The sequence below is a fragment of the Rosa chinensis genome, chromosome 2 (genome assembly GCF_002994745.2).
Source record: "Rosa chinensis cultivar Old Blush chromosome 2, RchiOBHm-V2, whole genome shotgun sequence".
NCBI classification, from domain to species: domain Eukaryota; kingdom Viridiplantae; phylum Streptophyta; class Magnoliopsida; order Rosales; family Rosaceae; genus Rosa; species Rosa chinensis.
In genome coordinates this window covers 56110383-56128998 of record NC_037089.1, presented here as the reverse complement: position 1 = coordinate 56128998, position 18616 = coordinate 56110383, and the positions used below count along the sequence as shown (strand labels likewise).

The following is an 18616-nucleotide window of genomic DNA, read 5'->3' as shown; positions in this document are numbered from 1 at the left end:
CATCCCGCGCCATCTCCACCAAGGTCGCCTCCCTAATTCCACTCCGCCCACTCCGCCAATACCGAGAAGCCAGAAGTTCATTTTTGATCACTTGAGTCCGACGGAGGGGTTGACTTAATTGGGAATTCATCGAACCAATTCCAAATTGGAGGGTTGTTGATAGGCCATAGAGTGTAGAGAGAAAACCTCCACTTAGAAGACGGGCCGGCGTCGGCCGCCATGGGAGAGAACCCAAGCCGAGGCGGCTAGGGTTTTTCATCTCTTTCCAAGACTGCCAAGATGGTTCATCAAGTAGATAATGGGACAAAAATAGAAAAGAGAAATGGGACAAAATGAAAAGGTCAACACCTACTTTCACAATCTATACTCCTCCCCATCAGAATCAGGTGGCACAAATGATCTATACTACTATAGGGCATGTGCAGGCAACAATCTTGGATTTATGGCTAGAGATTTTTTTCAATCCATAACATAACATATACATATGAAGCTAAGGGATGCAGGGGGAAAATCATGTTCACATACATGTGAGGCTCATGTTCTCCATCTACTCCTCCATCATAGAGAACCTCCCAGTTTCATGCGGATGATGCAATCAAATAGGTTCCAGCAAGTCCTTGGCTTTTTCCAGTTTTTCCCTTCCATCTTCATCACACTCTTCCTCGATTTCTCTCTCAATCTGAGGGTAGATATCTTGCAGAAATGCCAACATCAAGTCACCCCATTCTCTATCATCATGCTTAAATATCTTCAGGCATACGAAGCGTAGAAGTCCGGAAACTAGCCTAAAATTTTTCTTTTCCAGCCCTACTATAGAGCCAATCATGAAGATCGCCCCAGACACACCCTGCATGCTGAGATTTTATTTTAACAATTTGACAATCATTGTAAGAAGTTTCTTCAAAGCAGGAAACTCATCAGGTTCACTAGCTTCAGAGAGCTCAGTCTTGACTTTACATTAAGAGCCATGATGGAAAGTGGACTCTGATGCGATTAGCTGGACTCGTTTGCGATCTTCTCCCATAATCTGTTTCATAATGTGCCCAGATCCTAATGCCAAAATCAAGTCAGGAACCCAAGGCTTCACTGCTGCCGCCAACTGTCCAGCATAGGTTTAGCCCAACTGCCCAAGTATAATTCAATCGAGATGATTAAATCAAGCATATAGTTGGCAAGATCAGAAGCTTCTGCTGGAGGTGGTGAAGCTTCAGTCGCATCTTTAAGAGCTAGATTAAGCAACTTTGCTGCATAGGTGAAGGAGCTTTTCAAATCTTCCTCCTCAAAATCAATTTTCTCACAAGGTTGTTGCTCCAAAGTAGATATGAGTCATATGACACATCGTATATAACCTGATGTGGATGTTAAGCACCTTTCCTGAGCTTGAGGAGCAAAACCTATTGTAGCAGCAATGCAGCATCGATCATGAACCTTTGGACTGCAGTAAGCATCTTCACCTTGTTGGCCACCTTCTTTGGTTCAGTATATACATTTCCTGCATAAATTGTTGATTATATTAAACACTACTTGTGTGAAGAAATGAAATATATTTACCATAGAACAAAGTGGATATGCTTTGCACCTTCATTGTTTAATTTTAAATGATATCCACAAAAAAAGACTGTAACCTTGAACAAATAAATACCAAGCTACGCAATGTGTAATAGCGCAGAAGACCATGTCGAATGAACGTAGATAGTGCCTACTCAATCATTGAAGACTGAAAGCCAATTCACCATTCAACTTCACTGATCTTGCTTGGAATGGAGGCATGTGTTTGAGGTTCTCTGTGCCTTTTCTCACGACAACTTGCAGACTTATCGCTACCATGCTTAGATTCTGAATAAACTCTGGTAGACTGTCCAGAATAGCCTACTCCACATCGCTTCTCTGTACAATTAAGCACATGATTCAATGCCTGTTCCAACTCGGTCTGGTGAAAAAGAAAACGGAAGCAAAACTTTAGAAGCGAATCATGGCAGGTGGATTACTTTGTTTCTAAAGCAATCAGAAATTACAATAAGATGGATATCAAGTATGTGAGACCAGTAAAGGCATATAGTACTTGAGCATATCTCCGTATCAAACTCAGAAGTCAGTTCTCAAACACAAAATACAAAATAATGACTGGTGCCAAAAGAAACTTTGAGAAAATTACTAGAAAGAAGTGCCACAACATAAAACAGTACAATACAATTCAAAATAATCTCTTGCAAGGCAAAGTGAATAATATGAATGAGTTTGGCGTAGTTTTCTCAATGTTGAACAGCTTTCAATAAGCATCAACACAATATATGCAGGGCCTTATTTGTTTGTGTACGAATGCCCTATAATTTGTAAAAATTCTACCACAAGTCTCAGTACATTTGAGAAGCTCAACACCTTGAATTGATGCAAGAAAAAGAATATTTATCTATTCAATTCTGGTAAGTTACCTATCATTTCACAATTGAGGAATTGATCTTTCTAATCATGGCGGTGAAGATTAACAATATGATTGCAAAAACAATTTCAAATAAGAGAAAACATAATTAAGACAATAACCAGCATAGCATTTCAATAGAAGTTAATGTGAAGAAAATAACTACAAGAGCACATGAACCAAAGGTGAGACAGTAATACATGTGAGAGAAACTCTACATTAGATATGTAGAACCATTTAAGGACAAACAGAATCACTGCTGAGAGATATGTCACTTACCTCCAAAGTAGACCCTGATGAATGAGTCCTATCATTTTTATTGGAAGAGACATTTTGAAAAGATGAATGCAGCGCAAGATCTGTATATGCTGAAGCAGGAAATGTGTCCATACATTCATAATGCATGCCAGAATGCTGACCTCGGAAATGACCTTTAATATAAGTAAGGATTCTAGAGTTTGAGATCCCAATATAGCCTTCTGAATATTGACAGATACAAGCGAGTCCCTGATTTGCCAGGCTATTCCTGCCGCAACTGAATAATCCTCCCCAAAACTGGTGACTTTTTTTCTACTAACATGTTTATGTCGAGCTGAAACTTTGCCAGAGGACTTTGATTTCCTTCTTTTCGCAGAGAAAACACTCAAGTTCTTAATTTCACTGCCATATTTAATATGGCAACGATAGGCTGATTTCTGCAGAAGTGCTGTTAGTGCTTCCAGCATACCATCAATCGCATCACAAGACAGCAACAAATTGTGAGCAGACCTCACTTTAGATTGCTTCTCCAGCCACATTTTTGGATAAACCACTACAATTAGTCACCAGATGCATACATTCATCAAGATATCCTGCCACATCATCAGAAGCTAGAGACAGTTGAAACAATGTTGAAAACACAAGACTGAGCAGGCCCAGTAGGTGCCGCAGCAATCAAGCACTTCAACTTTTCACCATCAAATAATTATTTAAGCTCTTTCTTGAAAACTGGCTCACCAGCTAGGGTATTGCAAAGGTTGGAAGAAGAAGTAAGTAAACCCTCAACTTGTTGTTCATACAGATTATTAAGCGTAAGGACCAAGTAATCATTACCCTAACAAGTTCCATCAGAGACTTAAGAGATGCCCCTTGGGACGCAGCAAATTCACAAAACCTTGCTCCAGCCATCAGAGACCTTTTTACAATTGTAGTACAACGATTGCATGCTGTTTCAACTGTTTCTTTTGAGGGAAAGTATGATGGCATAAGCAACCTTGCAATTTTCTGAGCAACTTGAGGTTGATCATTTTCAAGGGTTGATAATAGTTCATCTAACTTCACTACCTGTTGAAAGATGGAGCGAAGTAAACAAACCAACAAATACTAAGAAAGGCATCAAATGTAATAAAAGCACTTATACGAAGCATAATTCTGAGAGCACTTAATACCTTATGGAAATGGAAATTTTGAATATCCCGTAATAAGGAGGAGATCTGCCATGGCAACTCTTATTGATAGGACATTGTCCATCATCAAATGCCCCAATCTGGGTAGAAGCACATTAAGAAATTGATGACATGGGGGATTGCCAAACAAACGCATAGTGCCATTCAGTGTGGAAAGCCTAACCTCATGACTTGTATCATGTGACATATCATCAAAAATTCTAGTAACTAACTTTGTGATGGTACGCAAAGGGATTACTTCCCAAAACAGATGGAAGAATTTGACAAGAACTTTCCACTGCAACCACTCTCACCTCTGGACAATCATCTACAAGTAATTTCGCCAATAAAAAGAACTGCTTATCAAGCCATAAATCTTTGACCTCTTCAATCGAATCAGGATCTTGAAGAGGGAACAAGTCCAAAAGTAAATGCAGGGCATTTTAACGAACATTAGAATTCGCAACCTACCATAACAAACCAACCATTCAAAATACATACCAAAAGTACAGTCTCTAATACCACAATTAAACTTATTATTATAGAATATAGATCAGTATTTGCAGATGTGATTCACATATCAGTAGGACTTTAACCGATCTAGGCTTGCTGATTTGTAATAACTGCATGCAACATAATTAAAATCTACTACCTGTATACTTAGGGATACAACAACATTGACAGCAGCCATAGAGCATGGGGATAGATGATGGTGTAGATGTTGTTTAATTAAATAGCATCCTTTAGTTTCTGGAACTGCTGAAGATTATGAACACCATGAGATGCACTCAGATACAGTAGATGTGAAGCATCCTTTATTCTTTGAAATTTTTCCGTCTACTTGCCATTTCCATCAACAACATTCCAAAACTATACACATCAACTATATACATGCCACCTCCGATATTTTTGTAGAACAACTCTGGCACAATATATCCAATTGTCCCCCGTGCTGCCGTCAAAGACACAATACAATCATCAATTGCATATAACTTTGCAAGACCATAGCCAGAAATTTTTTGAATGAAATTCTCATCAAGAAGAATGTTGTGAGGCTTGATATCAAAATGCAAAATTTGCATCTCACAACTTCGATCATGAAGATATTTGATCCCTTGAGCCACTCTGAGAGGGATCTCATACCTTTTCTTGACACTTTACGGGGTAGTCTCTGCATTGGAATAAATGTATTTGTCAAGTGACCCATTAGACATGAAATAATAGACTAGAGCACGTTTTGATCCCTCAAGACAATAACCAACAAGTTGCACCACATTGATATACATTGTAAATCCTTCCAATTGTAGCCACTTTGCTCACAAAATCTTGTCCATTTGATTTGGAATTTCCCAGACATCTTAATGGCTCCAAAACGGCCACTACGTAATACTCCTCTAAATACAGAGCCATAGCCTCCTTCACCCAGCTTGTTCTTGAAATTGTTGGACATCTTAATTTCTGAGTAAGAATACCTTATTGGCACAAAGTTGCTACCATAGTGCAGAAAATCTTCGATAGTTCTGTGCATTGACAAATGTCTTGTCTCCATTTCTTGATCAAAGGCACCATGACAAATGGAGCCCCCCAATATAAATATTTACCAGGAATAGGAGTCCTGTGCAAGAAAATCGTGAAAGCAATCATGAGAAAAATTTGATTTCTGGCTTTCAAGTCTATCCCAAGTATATATTGAAGAAATGAAGATATGTAGAAGTAGCCCTTAAGCCAATTTAGGTATGTAAAGGTAATTCTTACCAAAATTAAACAATAGTGCCCATCGAACATCTGCATGAACAATAGCAAAAGTGAAGGAAATCAAAGGCTTGATTATCTTATCTAAGTATCAAAGCGAATGTATAAAGTTTACGGTTAATCAAAGACTTGGTTAATCATATATGCAACAAAACCAGGCTGGTACCGGTAGAGCTGGCCACTTATAACCTGCAAGAAATACAATAAAAACAAGATCAAGAAATTGACTAGAGAAACTAGAATCCTATTCTTGATTAACCTCTCATCACTTACCCCAAACTTCGGTTAGGGATACCCGGGCTTAAACTACCCTGATTGAGTCTACTCATTGATTGATTGGGATACCCGGGCTTGGTCTCTTGGCCACATTTCTGTCTTTACCTATTGGTGATGGTGAAGGTTCCGATCGCCTCATATGGCCATGGAACAAGAATGGTGCCTATACAATTAGATCAGGTTATCATTGGATGCACTCCAATAGACACTCTTCACACATAGTGGACAGAAATGTATGGAAAGTGATTTGGAAAATTGATAGGCTTCCAAAAGTCAAAAACTTTCTCTGGAGAGCTATATCTGGGGCCATTCCTACCCTTGTAGATTTGTATAAAAGGAAAATCTCTTCATCACCTCTCTGCCCGATTTGTGGTGGTCATGAAGAATCTATTGAACATATATCCTACTTGTATGTTCTTGGGTTGATCTAATATGGTTTGGGTCACCACTTGGTATCAAAATTTTTCTCAGTCACAACAACAGATAAATGGCTACTGAGTTCTTACAATTTAGTATCTACACCAACAGAAAAGAAAAAAAAGAATTGTCTTACCTTGATAAGCTTCTATTGGAGTGCTGGAAGATTTGGACTGCGAGGTGTGAATTTATTTACCAAAAGAAGCCGCCGAGTCCTCAATTGATCATCAGAAGTGGATCAAATTTGGCTTATGAATATTGGGGAACAAGAAGCTTGATCTCAGCCCCTCCGCTTCAACCCCCTGCTCAATCTATCAGATGGATTCGTAAAGATCAATTGCGATGCTGCTTGGTCTGCTTGTGGTTTAGGAGTGATGATCCGAAATCACCAGTGTGCTGTGCTAGATCGGTCAATTCTGCTTTGGAGCACAATTTCACAAAGGTTATTGTGGAATCGGACTCACTAGGAGTGATCACAGACATCAAATCAAAGAAAAAGAGTAGAGTTTGGCGGACTTTACCCTTTAATTAATTAATTGAAGAGACTAGAAGAAGAAGAAGAAGCCTCCAGTTGTCTGAAATATGCTGGGATTGGATCCCCCGAGAAGCGAATTCAGTCGCTCACACTGTGGCTTCGCTTGCCAAACACGCCACCACCATCCTTACTTACTTGGAGTACTGAAGACTGATGGCCCTCCGCAATTAGTCAGCTGGTTTCAATTTTGCTTTTGTCCAGTTAACTCTCGGGTGGGTACCTGGTTCAGTTGGAATTAGCAAGAATTGTTTGTACAACAGTTTTGGGCCTTTCTTGGCTCTCCGGCCTTTGTCCCTTAATGAAACTATCTGTTCAACAAAAAACAAAAACAAAAAAAGGTCCCTTAATAATGAAACTATAGCTCAAGAGCAGGCCACTTATTGCAGGTCCAGCTAGCTGATCAGTAATATTGAGCTAACAAAATCCTCTATTTTCGAAACGGGAAATGGGGGGTGGCGAATGAAGGGAAATATATGAATCAGATTGTGGTGATCTAGTTACAATCTGGTCCTCTCATACTGTCATTTATTTATATATACTAATTCCATTCTCGATCACAAAGCATTGCAGACTTACTATAGTTATAACCACCAAATTAACAAGATCTTCAAGGGATTCCGTCCCATTATCAACTTGATCAGACGTTGGTGCCATAAGAGAGGGTTGAACCAAAGCACCAATGTTACTGACTACAAATATATATCATTTTAACCAAAGCCAGAACCTCCAAGCTGCTTATTTTACCAGAATTGAAATTTCATTCCAAACCAACTGGAAATATGCTTCTTGTCCCTTCATATAAAGTCAAATATAAATCAACTCGACTACAGCAACCAAATTCATTCAGCAAATGCCTAGAGGAAAGGTCATATGTCTCACATACTTAATTAGTTAAACAAAAGACGATACATATCCAACTCCAAGTACATATGTCTCACATACTTAATTAGTTAAACAAAAGACGATACATATCCAACTCCAAGCACATAATACATCAAACTAATAATTGTTCGAAAGAGAACACCAACAACTTTTAAGCCATCTACCGGTTTTTCAGATTCCGCAAGATACCAACTCCATTGATTACCCATTAGCAAGTATAATCTTCATTCCTCAGAGGAGGAGTCTGTATTTTCCGGTAGAATGTTGTCCTTCCTCCTAGGGTTTGGGTTGTGCACAGCATCCTGACTTGTACGACACCCCAGTTGCAGAGGCCTCTTGCTGAAGCCCAATTTCTTAGACATGGTTGTCCACTTGTTTGATCCTTTTGAATTCCCACTGCCCAACTTCTCCACTTCTTTCCTTAGATTCTCAATGACTTCATTCATCATCATGTTCACACTCTCAAGATAAGAAATCCGGTTCTTATGCTCTTCAACTTCATCCTTAAGCTCCTGGTTGTTGAGATAGAAAAGCTCAACAACTGTTCGCAAGGGTAAATTACGGCTGTTTGCTGCTTGAATCCGAACTTCAGGAGTGAGATTTTCGCAATTCAAAGATTGACATATCTGCTCTCTCTCTGGTTCAGCCAAGTTAGGGTGGTACTGCATTGAAACACTAGCATATCAATACAGATAAAGGGTAAAAAAAAACCAAATCAAAATGTAGAACTAATATAGACTTACAAGGAGAAAATCAAATAACTTTACCTGTAGATACAAAGTAATAGCAAAATAGAGATTGTCATCCACAGCTCTAGCATGGCGGACTGAGGCGGCTAATTCTTGAAATTGAGCCACTGACAAATTAGCAACCTTTTCCAGGAGGTACTTATCAACAAGATTAGCCACCACGACTGTGCTTTCAGGAACTATTTGATTATCATCAGCGACAATCTCTTCACCACCCTCATGCTTGCGGAGATAATGGTTGACAAGGCGATGAACCGTGTTGCTGTCAAAATGATGGCTTCCACACAAAGCTTCTGCAGAAACTTCATGAAGATGTGCACCGATACAATGCTCAAGGCATTTCAAACATTCTTGGGAAGCCACAAGAGATACTGCAGCCCTGTGTAGGCGAATCAGGTGTTTAACATCTGGTGGTTGACACACTTGACTAAAATACAAAGGAGCAACTGCTTCAAGCAATGCTTTCTTAGCCTCATCTCCTACTCCTTCAGGTAGGTGTCTCCTGAGAAAATACTTTGACACATGGGAGTCAACGGTCTGGATACATCTCTGTGCAATCAGAGATCTGTTGGCATACTCTCGAACACTACGGTCATCGCAATGCTTCAAAATCTCTGCACATGTTTCCCCATTCTCATACAGTGCGCCTTCAGAAAGATAGCTCATAGTTTGTGAAATTAGTTCATCCTTCAGGTCCAGATAATCAGCCGCACAGAGGAAAGGGAGAGATTTTGAAGCAGTGAGTGGACCTCTGATTCCATAACACAACTTGTAAATATACAAAAATCCATCAGCTCCCCCAGGAAAGTCGGGCAATTCCAATAGTGGTGATGGTGAGTTGTCCGAAGCCATCGTTCTTAAAAGGTTGGATTTTTTAAGGAAGATGGACTGCACAAAAATCAAATGGCAATTTCGCATGATTAAGGTATGAAAGCATATTATGGCACAATTGCTTATTAGGTTACAAGTAAATAACACAATGGAGATATGGCTCAGATAGGTCCTATTGTAATAAGGTCACTCGGTGTTTATGGGATCAACTATGCAGCTATATATGGACTTAAACCAAAGAAAACTGCTTGCCTGCAAACCTAGTAAAGTGAAATCCTTAAGCAAGAGGATATCAGAAATTGACATGAAGATGAAGAAATACTTGAGAAAGTACACAAAAGACAGGGGAGGGGACTAAGCACAATGAATTGATAAGTAAAAGAAAACTCTCTCAGTGTCTCTGTCATAAAAGTTGGAAGGACATGGAAGAAACCACAACTCCCTAACCTAGTGGGACTCAATAACCTGCAGGACTTGGATATGTTATGAGGCCACAAAAATGGTAACAAAGAGTCCTTATTTACTATAAATGCCATAGAATCAGTTCTATTATCAAGGCTTACTTGATTCATTGAAAAAGTGTATAATTTAAAACCTCATTTGGGCTAAAAGAGATGCAAACAACAGCAGAAGGAAAAGAAAAAAAAAAACAAGAGAGATCAAACAGCGAGTAGAGAAGCTTAGCTTACCTTGTGAGCCCTGAAGAAGAGGTCACCCACTTGGAGAACAAGGTCAGGCTCTGCTCCATGGAAGCCAAGTGGAAACCTAAAAGATACTCAGAGTCAGGCCTCTTTAGAAAAACAAAAACAGGTTCAGAACATTAAAGAGAATGAAAGAAGGTGTGCAGGTTACCATGTGTTGTCTTCTTGAACAACCTGGATAAGATTCATGGCTTTCAGTACTCAATGAGGGTGGAGAAGAAGATCAAGATTCAAATTCTCTTGAGAAGGTGTGTAGTGATCAGTGTGTGTCTGCTAGGTTAGATATGCAGTAAAGGTTTGCTTTCTCTTTCTTCAAGAATGAATGGAGATTAAATTTGTATCCAATGGCATGCATGGTGACAGAATTTTCATTATAGTACGCTGACCCACCAATGCTGCACCTAGCAAGCAAATCAGCAGACAGAAGAAGCTTTTCATTATATGTTCTGCAGCTAGCTCCAGACCATCTCAGCTCTTCCATTAAGTGTAGCAACACTATTACCCATTGGTCTCTGAGTTCTGAAACCAATGGGTAATAGTGTAGCAAAACTATTTACACTATTACCCATGGTTTGTTATGTCTTTCATTGGAACTTATTCAATATTGTTCTTGAAACCTTGATCTATCTTGTATTTCAACTGTCTCTACATGATTAAAGATTGAGATATAAATTCTTAAATTAAAGCCTCTTTGATGCATTTTTTCTTTTTTATGGGAAACAAAGAATCTTCATTCAAGGGCCAGGAAAGCCTCTTTGATGCAAATGCTCTACTGATCATTTTGTGTCACCTTATTATGAATAGAAGTATATATGGAATTTATGAATGGGAGTTACGATAGCATGCGTCAAAAGATATGGCCTAGCTTCCAAATTCAACAGACCGGCAAGAGTAGATTCCAGATTGACCTCTGGCTACTCAAATAGCAATATCTCAAGTTACAGGTGTCCAGTGAAGGTGATTCCAGCTTTAAATCAAACTAGACACTTTCATCTTTGCATCCATATAAAATTATCTCTCAAATTCCACTGGAGTCTTGAACTGTGCTGCTCCAAAAGCAACTCGATCAACTTCAAGAAGCAGAGCACTTCCCCTGTTTTCTGTCCAATTTGACCTTCCTCCAATCCAACTTCCAACCAACATATCTCACTCATTTGGAAACATTTTTACAATCTGCCAAGTCCTTCATTTGGAAACACTTGATGGATGGAGTTCTTGGGATTTTGCTGCTACCATGTAGATACATTATTGTTGGTACTAGTTAGTATACCATATAATCACAACACATTGTGCAGTTTATTAATTCGTGCTAATAGAGCAGTTTGAATTGAGCCGATTTATATAGACCAAGTGTATATTTATGTTTTTCGCTTACTGAGATTCCAACTTTCTTTACTATATATTGCAAACTATTCCTGGCTTTAACTTTGTAAAGGTTGTTCAGGAGTTGGGGCGTATCGGCTTTGGATGTTCTCCTCAAACGAGGCTTCATTAATCAAAAAAGGAAGCAGTACATTGAAAAGAGAAATTGGCACGGAAATATGGCTTCATCAAAACCTTGCATGCCACAGTTGAAAATCACGATTGGGACTTACGTAATTACAACATGCATCAACCGTCTGGATTAACCTCGCAAGACCAAGTAATTATAATTATACTGAAAACAATTAATAGGACATATCCCAATTGACACCTAGAGAAACTCATAACCCTTAGTAACGCAATTTTTCATTACTGAAAACAAACACTTGGTGCCGTTGTCGTCATCATGGAGAAGCGGCTAGGGGAATAATGCTTTCATGATAACTACCCAAGATTTGTGGCATAGAATATTGAATCGTCGTAAAACGCTTATTGTTTAGGTTATAAAGAAGCACCTCGCATGTACCACATGGCCCTCTAAGCAGGAGCTCGCCTGTGTAGATTGAGCACCTAGGAATAGGGAATCCCATCTTCTTCCATTTAGTGGGAAAGATGATACTCTCTTTAACCCACACCAGATGTTGGTAATCCTTCAAAATCCATAAACTTATAACATTTCCTTCAGATGAGAAGTCGGGATCATTTATTGCAACACATTCATTCACTTCAATCATTTCCACAAAAGGAGAAGCACCAACGCGATCTTTATGATATTCTTGAGGCAATGGGATTACTCTGAATCGCTCTTGTTCAAAGTCAAAAACCAATATAACAAGTTCATCCTTAATATTCGTTTCCAGCCAATGTCTGGCCCCGTGGAGGAACACAGATCTCTGGTGAAACAGTAAATTTTGATAATCAAGAGCAAGATCATCGAAGTCTTTGTCTTCTATCTCTAGATGCCTCCATGAACTACTTGTACCACCAAGAGTGAAAATCTTGAATATGAAACTGCTTTCGTTGGTGTGATGGTGCCGCACTAGTACTTGGAGAACCTTATTCTCGTTTGTCTGAGGACTGAACCCAATCCAAGTCGAATGAACCAAGTAGTGGCTCCGGCTAGTATTTAAGGCATGGGGAAGAGTGATGGACTCTCGGGTGCAGAGGTTAAATATAACGGGCTTGTCCAGCTCAGTAGATGCACGATGATGAAGACGATAAACACAGATTAAGCCATTGATACTTACCATATTGGAGCATATTAACCGTCCATGATGGCTTAGAAGGATGTCGGTGGTGCTAATACTCCCTTCTTGGTTGAATTGTGCGGAGAGCAAGTGCCACCGACTCGTGACTGGGTTCCAAAATCTGAGAAGGAGGTGGTGGTTATGGCACGATTGAGTCTGCAACTTTTGGTAGGTTCTGACAAAGAAAGGATGGCGGATGAGGGAGGACCAAGATTTGCATACGCACCTAAACCGTATCAAGGACTTGACCGGCAACCTTGAGAATATCTCAGACAATATGATGTCGATGGGAAGCTTTGCAATGTTGTAATATTCTATAGGCATGACTACTGCACGTTTTTGTGAGAGAATTCTATCGGATCAAACTATAAACCCTATAGGGTATAGGAAACAACTAGAACTAGAGACCCCCTAGAGTATAGGAAACAACTAGAGACCATTCGAATATATAGTTGACTCCTTTTACAATTGAATTAGTCCCAATGGATTCAAATCTAAACAATTAATATCCTTGTCACTTACCCTAAATTATCAATTATGTTTTCATGTTCATTTCAAGCTTGATTAAGTATATTCTTAATGTCCCGTTGCAGACTTAATTAATAATTTCTCTCTAACTTAAATACGAATTTATTGATATTCATTTATTGATCCTACATTTTAGTTAATTTGTGAATATCACAATTGATTCTTAAGAATCTACACACAACCACTAAAGGAAATATGTTGACTTCCGGGTCAGCTCTTAAGGCCAATGGCCTAATGGGGTTGCAGCTCGGGTCGACCAATCTTTTACTAGCCAATCAAACGATTGAATATGCAACTCAGAGAAAATCTGACTTGCCTGCATGAACACAATAGATACATTCGATCTGCCGAATATATAGTAGATCCTATTAATTGTTTTCATTTTATTACTTCTGGCGGGGCAGGCACCTTTGGATATAATCTTAGAATTTTCTACCTAAAATTCCAATCTTTTATATAAACAGTCGAGATATACATAATGCATTGGAGTTGATGAGATGCATCAATAAGCCTGTTAAGTATCTCAATCCTTAAATACATGGACAGCTGAAAACGTGAAAAGAGCATTTTCTTTGTTATACGGTTACACAGAGAAGAGCATCCATTAATTCTTCTGCTAACTCCATTTAGGACCCAACGGGCGAATCTGATGCAATGTTGCAGGTGGCGCCGCCAACTGGGCCCAAGCTGTGGGACACGTGAGGAGGAGGACGAATGTTGGCACAAAATGAAGAATTCAACACCTGCGTTCACAAATCCATATATTACCCCTATTCATAATCCGGTAGCACACAATGATGATCAAAGAGGCTTTCCTGGCCCTTCATTGAAGATTCTCTGTTTCCCAAAAAAAAATTCATCAAAGAGGCTTTAATTTGAGAATTTATATCTCAATCCTTAATCATGTAGTGACAGTTTGAATCAGCAGACAGAAGAAGCTTTTCATTATATGCTCTGCAGCTAGCTCCAGACCATCTCAGCTCATCCATTAAGTGTAGCAGAACTATTACCCATTGGTCTCTGAGTTCTTCGACCAATGGGTAATAGTGTAGCAAAACTATTTACACTATTACCCATGGTCTGTCATGTTTTTCATTGGAACTTAAATTGTATTCAATATAGTTCTTGAAACCTTGATCTATCTTGTATTTCAACTGTCTCTACATGATTAAAGATTTAGATATAAATTCTTAAATTAAAGCCTCTTTGATGCATGTTTTTTCTTTTTCTGGGGAACAAAGAATCTTCATTCAAGGGCCAGGAAAGCCTCCTTGATGAAAATTAATGCTCTACTTATCATTTTGTGCCACCTTATTATGATAGAAGTATATACGGCATTTATGAATGGGAGTTACCATAGGATGTGTCAAAAGATATGGCCTAGCTTGCAAATTCAAGAGACCTGCAAGGGTAGATTCCAGATTGACCTCTGGCTACACAAATAACAATATCTCAAGTTACAGGTGTCCAATGAATGTGATTCCAGCTGGAAATCAAACTAGACACTTTCATCTTTGCATCCACATAAAATCATCCCTCAAATTCCACTGGAGTCTTAAACCGTGCTTCTCCAAAAAGCAACTGAACTTCAAGAAGCAGAGCACTTCCCCTGTTTTCTGTCCAGTTTGACCTTCCTCCAGTCCAACCAACATATCCCACTCATTTTTTTTGGAAACATTTTTACAATCTGCCGAGTCCTTCATCCCTAGATTTTGAAGAATATTTGGCTCCCATGTTAATTCTTTCCGAGGAAAAGCAGTTTTGATATGAAATTCGGTTTCATAAGCTTTCTCTCTTGTTTCTTTACTTTCTCCAAGTTTCACACTGCTCCTTCTAATTCCCTAGTAGAAGCTCAAAAACCACTTGGCCAAATGAAATTTATTTGCTATTAAGAACTTCATGATGGATGGAGTTGTTGGGATTTTGCTGCTACCATGTAGATGTATTACTGCTGGTACTAGTTTGGAGAGGATTGTATGCACCGACAGTGCAAGTCAGTGCACTTGCACTGTCGGTTATTTTAATCTCTAAAAAAATAACAGTCACTCATCTAATTCACTCCTTTATATATTTTAATATCAAAAAAATTACATCTATTCATATTACAAGTATCAATGCACTGACGGTAGCACAACAAATTTGTGCAGTTTGTTAATTCGTGCTAGTACAGCAGTTTGAATTGAGCCGATTTATATATACCAAGTGGATATTTATGTTTTTCGCTTATTGAGATTCCAAATTTCTTTACTATTACATTGCAAAGTGTTCCTGGCTTTAACTTTGTAAAGGTTGTTCAGGAGTCGGGGCGTATCGGCTTTGGACGTTCTCCTCAAACGAGGGTTCATTAATCAAAAAAGGAAGCAATACATTGAAAATAGAAATTAGCATGGAAATGTGGTTTCATCAAAACCGTTCATGCCACAGTCGAAAATTACGATTGAGACTTCATTATGTAATAACAACATGGATCATCCGTCTAGATGAACCTCGCAAGACCAATTAATTATCATTAAACTGAAAACAATTAATAGGATATATCCCAATTGACACCTAGAAACTCATCTCCCTTGGTAACGCAATTTTTCATTTGTGAAATCAAACACTGACACACAGGGGCGGCCCTGAGGTAGTGCAAGTGGTGCGGCCGCACTAGGCCTCCAATCTCGGGAGGCCTCAGATCTCAGAATATGTGTATATAACATATATGAACAAAAAATGTCAAACAATTTAATGAAACGCGAAGTAGTCTAGTTGGCCAAGTCACTAGCCATTTTCCACCTATGACCTGTGTTTGATCTGTAGTAATCTCTCTTTTATTTATGTTTTTTTTTTCATATATTTTTGCTTTTCCTTTTTACATTCTCATGTCTTTTCATTTCTTTTTCGGCTAATTTTCCTATCTATTATGTTTTTGATTCTTATATATTATTTTTATTTGCCTTCTTATATTAATTTGACCAAATTTTTATAATATATTTTTTTATGTTGGAATTAGTAAGGCCTCATTTAGATTTTTGCTCCAGGCCTCCACAACTTCAGGACCGGCCCTGCTGACACACACTAGCTGCCGTTGTCGTCATCATGGAGAAGCGGCTAGGGGAATAATGCTTTCATGATAACTACCCAAGATATGTGGTATAGAATCTTGAATCGTCGTAAAACGCTTATTGTTTTGGTTGTAAAGAAGTACCTTACTCATACAAGACAGCCCTTTGAGCAGGAGCTCGCCTGTGTAGATTGAGCACACTGGAATAGGGAATCCCAACTCTTTCTATGTTGTGGGAAAGATTGTACTCTCTTTAACCCACACCAGGATGTGGAGAGGATTGTATGCACCGACTGTCAGTTATTTTAATCAAAAAAAAAATTAACAGTCACTCATCTAATCCCACCCTTTATATATTTTAATATCAAAAAATTAAATCCATTCATATTGCAAGTACCCATGCACTGACAGTGTGCATGGCACGTATGCCATGCACACTGTCAGTGCATGGGTACTTGCAATATGAATGGATTTAATTTTTTTGATATTAAAATATATAAAGGAGTGGATTAGATGAGTGACTGTTATTTTTTTTTAGATTAAAATAACCGTCAGTGCACTTGCACTGTCGGTGCATACAATCTTCTCCACTCTCCGCCACCAGATGTTGGTAATCCTTCAAAATCCATAAACTTATAACATTTCTTTCATATGAGAGGTCAACATCATTTATTGCAACACATTCATTGACTTCAACCATTTCCACAAAACGATAAGCACCACCAGGATCTTCATAATATTCTTGAGCAAATGGGATTACTCTGAATCGCTCTTGTTCAAAGTCAAAAACTAATATAACAAGTTGATCCTTAATATTCGTTTGCAGCCAATGTCTGGCCCCCTGGAGGAACACAGATCTCCGCTTGAACTGTAAATTTTGACAATCAAGAGCAAGATCATCGAAGTCTTTGTCTTCTATCTCTAGATGCCTCCATGCATGTACTCCTTGCATCACCAAGAGTGAAAATCTTGAATATGAAACTGCTTTCGTTGGTTTGATGGCGCCGCACTAGTATTTGGAGAACCTTATTCTCGTTTGTCTGAGGACTGAACCCAATGCAAGTCGAATGAACCAAGTAGTTGCTCTGGCTAGTATTTAAGGCATGGGGAACAGTAATAGACTCTCGGGTGAAGAGGTTAAATATAAAGGGATTGTCCAGCTGATTAGTGATTAGGTGCATGATGATGAAGACGATTATCATCATCAGCTAGGTCCTCTTTATTATAAACACAGATTAAGCCATTGATACTTAATTATCATATTGTAGCATACTAACCGTCCATGATGGCTTAGAAGGATGTCGGTGGTGCTAATACTCCCTTCTTGGTTGAATTGTGCGGAGAGCAAGTGCCACCGACTCGTGACTGGGTTCCAAAATCTGAGAAGGAGGTGGTGGCCGGTTATGGCATGATTGAGTCTGTAACTTTTGGTAGGTTCTGACAAAGAAAGGATGGCGGATGAGGGAGGACCAAAATTTGCATACGCACCTAAACCGTATCAAGGACTTGACCGGTAATCTTGAGAATATCTCAAACAATATGATGTCAATGGGAAGCTTTGCAATGTTGTAATATTCTATAGGCATGACTACTGCACGTTGAATTTTGTGAGAGACTTGTATGGCTTTTTTATTCTATCGGATCAAACTATAAACCCTAGCTACTAGCTAGGGTATGGGAAACAACTAGAACTAGAGACCGAGACCCCCCTAGAGTATAGGAAACAACTCCTAGACCATTCGAATTAGTCCCAATGGATTCAAATCTAAAAATTAAATAAATTGATACCTGTCACTTAGTCATTTACTCAATGTCGAATTGTCAATTATGTTTTCATGTCTATTTCAAGCTTGATTAAGTATATTCTTAATGTCCCGTTACAGACTTAATTAATAATTTCTCTCTAACTTAAATACGAATTTATTGATAGTTAATTTGTGAATATCACAATTGATTCTTAAGAATCTACACACAACCACTAAAGGAAATATGTTGACTTCCGGGTCAGCTCTTAAGGCCAATGGCCTAATGGGGTTGCAGCTCGGGTCCACCAATCTTTTCCTAGCCAATCAAACGATTGAATATGCAACTCAGAGAAAATCTGACTTGCCTGCATGAACACAATAGATACATTCGATCCGCCGAATATATAGTTGATCCTATTAATTGTTTTCATTTTATTACTTCTGGCGGGGCAACACCTTTGGATTTAATCTGAGAATCTTCTACCTAAAATTCCAGATATACATAATGCATTGGAGTTGATGAGATACATCAATAAGCCTGTTAATTTGAGAACTTGTATCTCAATCCTTCATTACATAGACAGACTGCTGAAAACTTGAAAAGAGCATTTTCTTTGTTATACGGATGCACAGAGAAGAGCATCCATTAATTCTTCTGCTAACTCCATTTAGGACCCAACGTTGCAGGTGGCGCCGCCAACT

The 18616-nt window shown here is 38.8% G+C and overlaps 2 protein-coding genes and 1 long non-coding RNA gene across 13 annotated transcripts; all 3 read right to left on the bottom strand.

Moving 5' to 3' along the window:
• Positions 1-310: 310 nt before the first annotated feature.
• LOC112189186 lies at positions 311-7171 on the bottom strand. 11 transcript variants are annotated; one of them, XR_005806539.1, is made up of 9 exons: positions 6810-7171; positions 6425-6704; positions 5869-6034; positions 5599-5784; positions 4987-5458; positions 4496-4795; positions 3847-4310; positions 2699-3742; positions 311-1930 (listed from the first exon to the last, which is right to left on the bottom strand). It is a non-coding gene; the product is annotated as an uncharacterized LOC112189186 (long non-coding RNA). The 11 variants fall into 11 exon arrangements; XR_005806540.1 differs by having other exon boundaries at positions 4496-5458; positions 5599-5628; positions 5762-5784; positions 6810-7169; XR_005806538.1 differs by having other exon boundaries at positions 4496-5014; positions 5128-5458; positions 6810-7168.
• Positions 7172-7929: 758 nt separating this feature from the next.
• LOC112184568 (BTB/POZ domain-containing protein At1g30440) lies at positions 7930-9306 on the bottom strand. Its single transcript, XM_024322829.1, has 2 exons — positions 8473-9306; positions 7930-8367 (listed from the first exon to the last, which is right to left on the bottom strand). The coding sequence occupies exons 1-2, from the start codon at positions 9304-9306 to the stop codon at positions 7930-7932; spliced, it is 1272 nt and encodes a 423-aa protein (XP_024178597.1).
• A 664-nt stretch (positions 9307-9970) lies between these two features.
• LOC112184567 lies at positions 9971-12598 on the bottom strand. Its single transcript, XM_024322828.1, has 2 exons — positions 11864-12598; positions 9971-10075 (listed from the first exon to the last, which is right to left on the bottom strand). Exons 1-2 carry the CDS (start codon positions 12596-12598, stop codon positions 9971-9973), a joined length of 840 nt encoding a protein of 279 aa, XP_024178596.1.
• Between the last annotated feature and the right edge of the window lie 6018 nt (positions 12599-18616).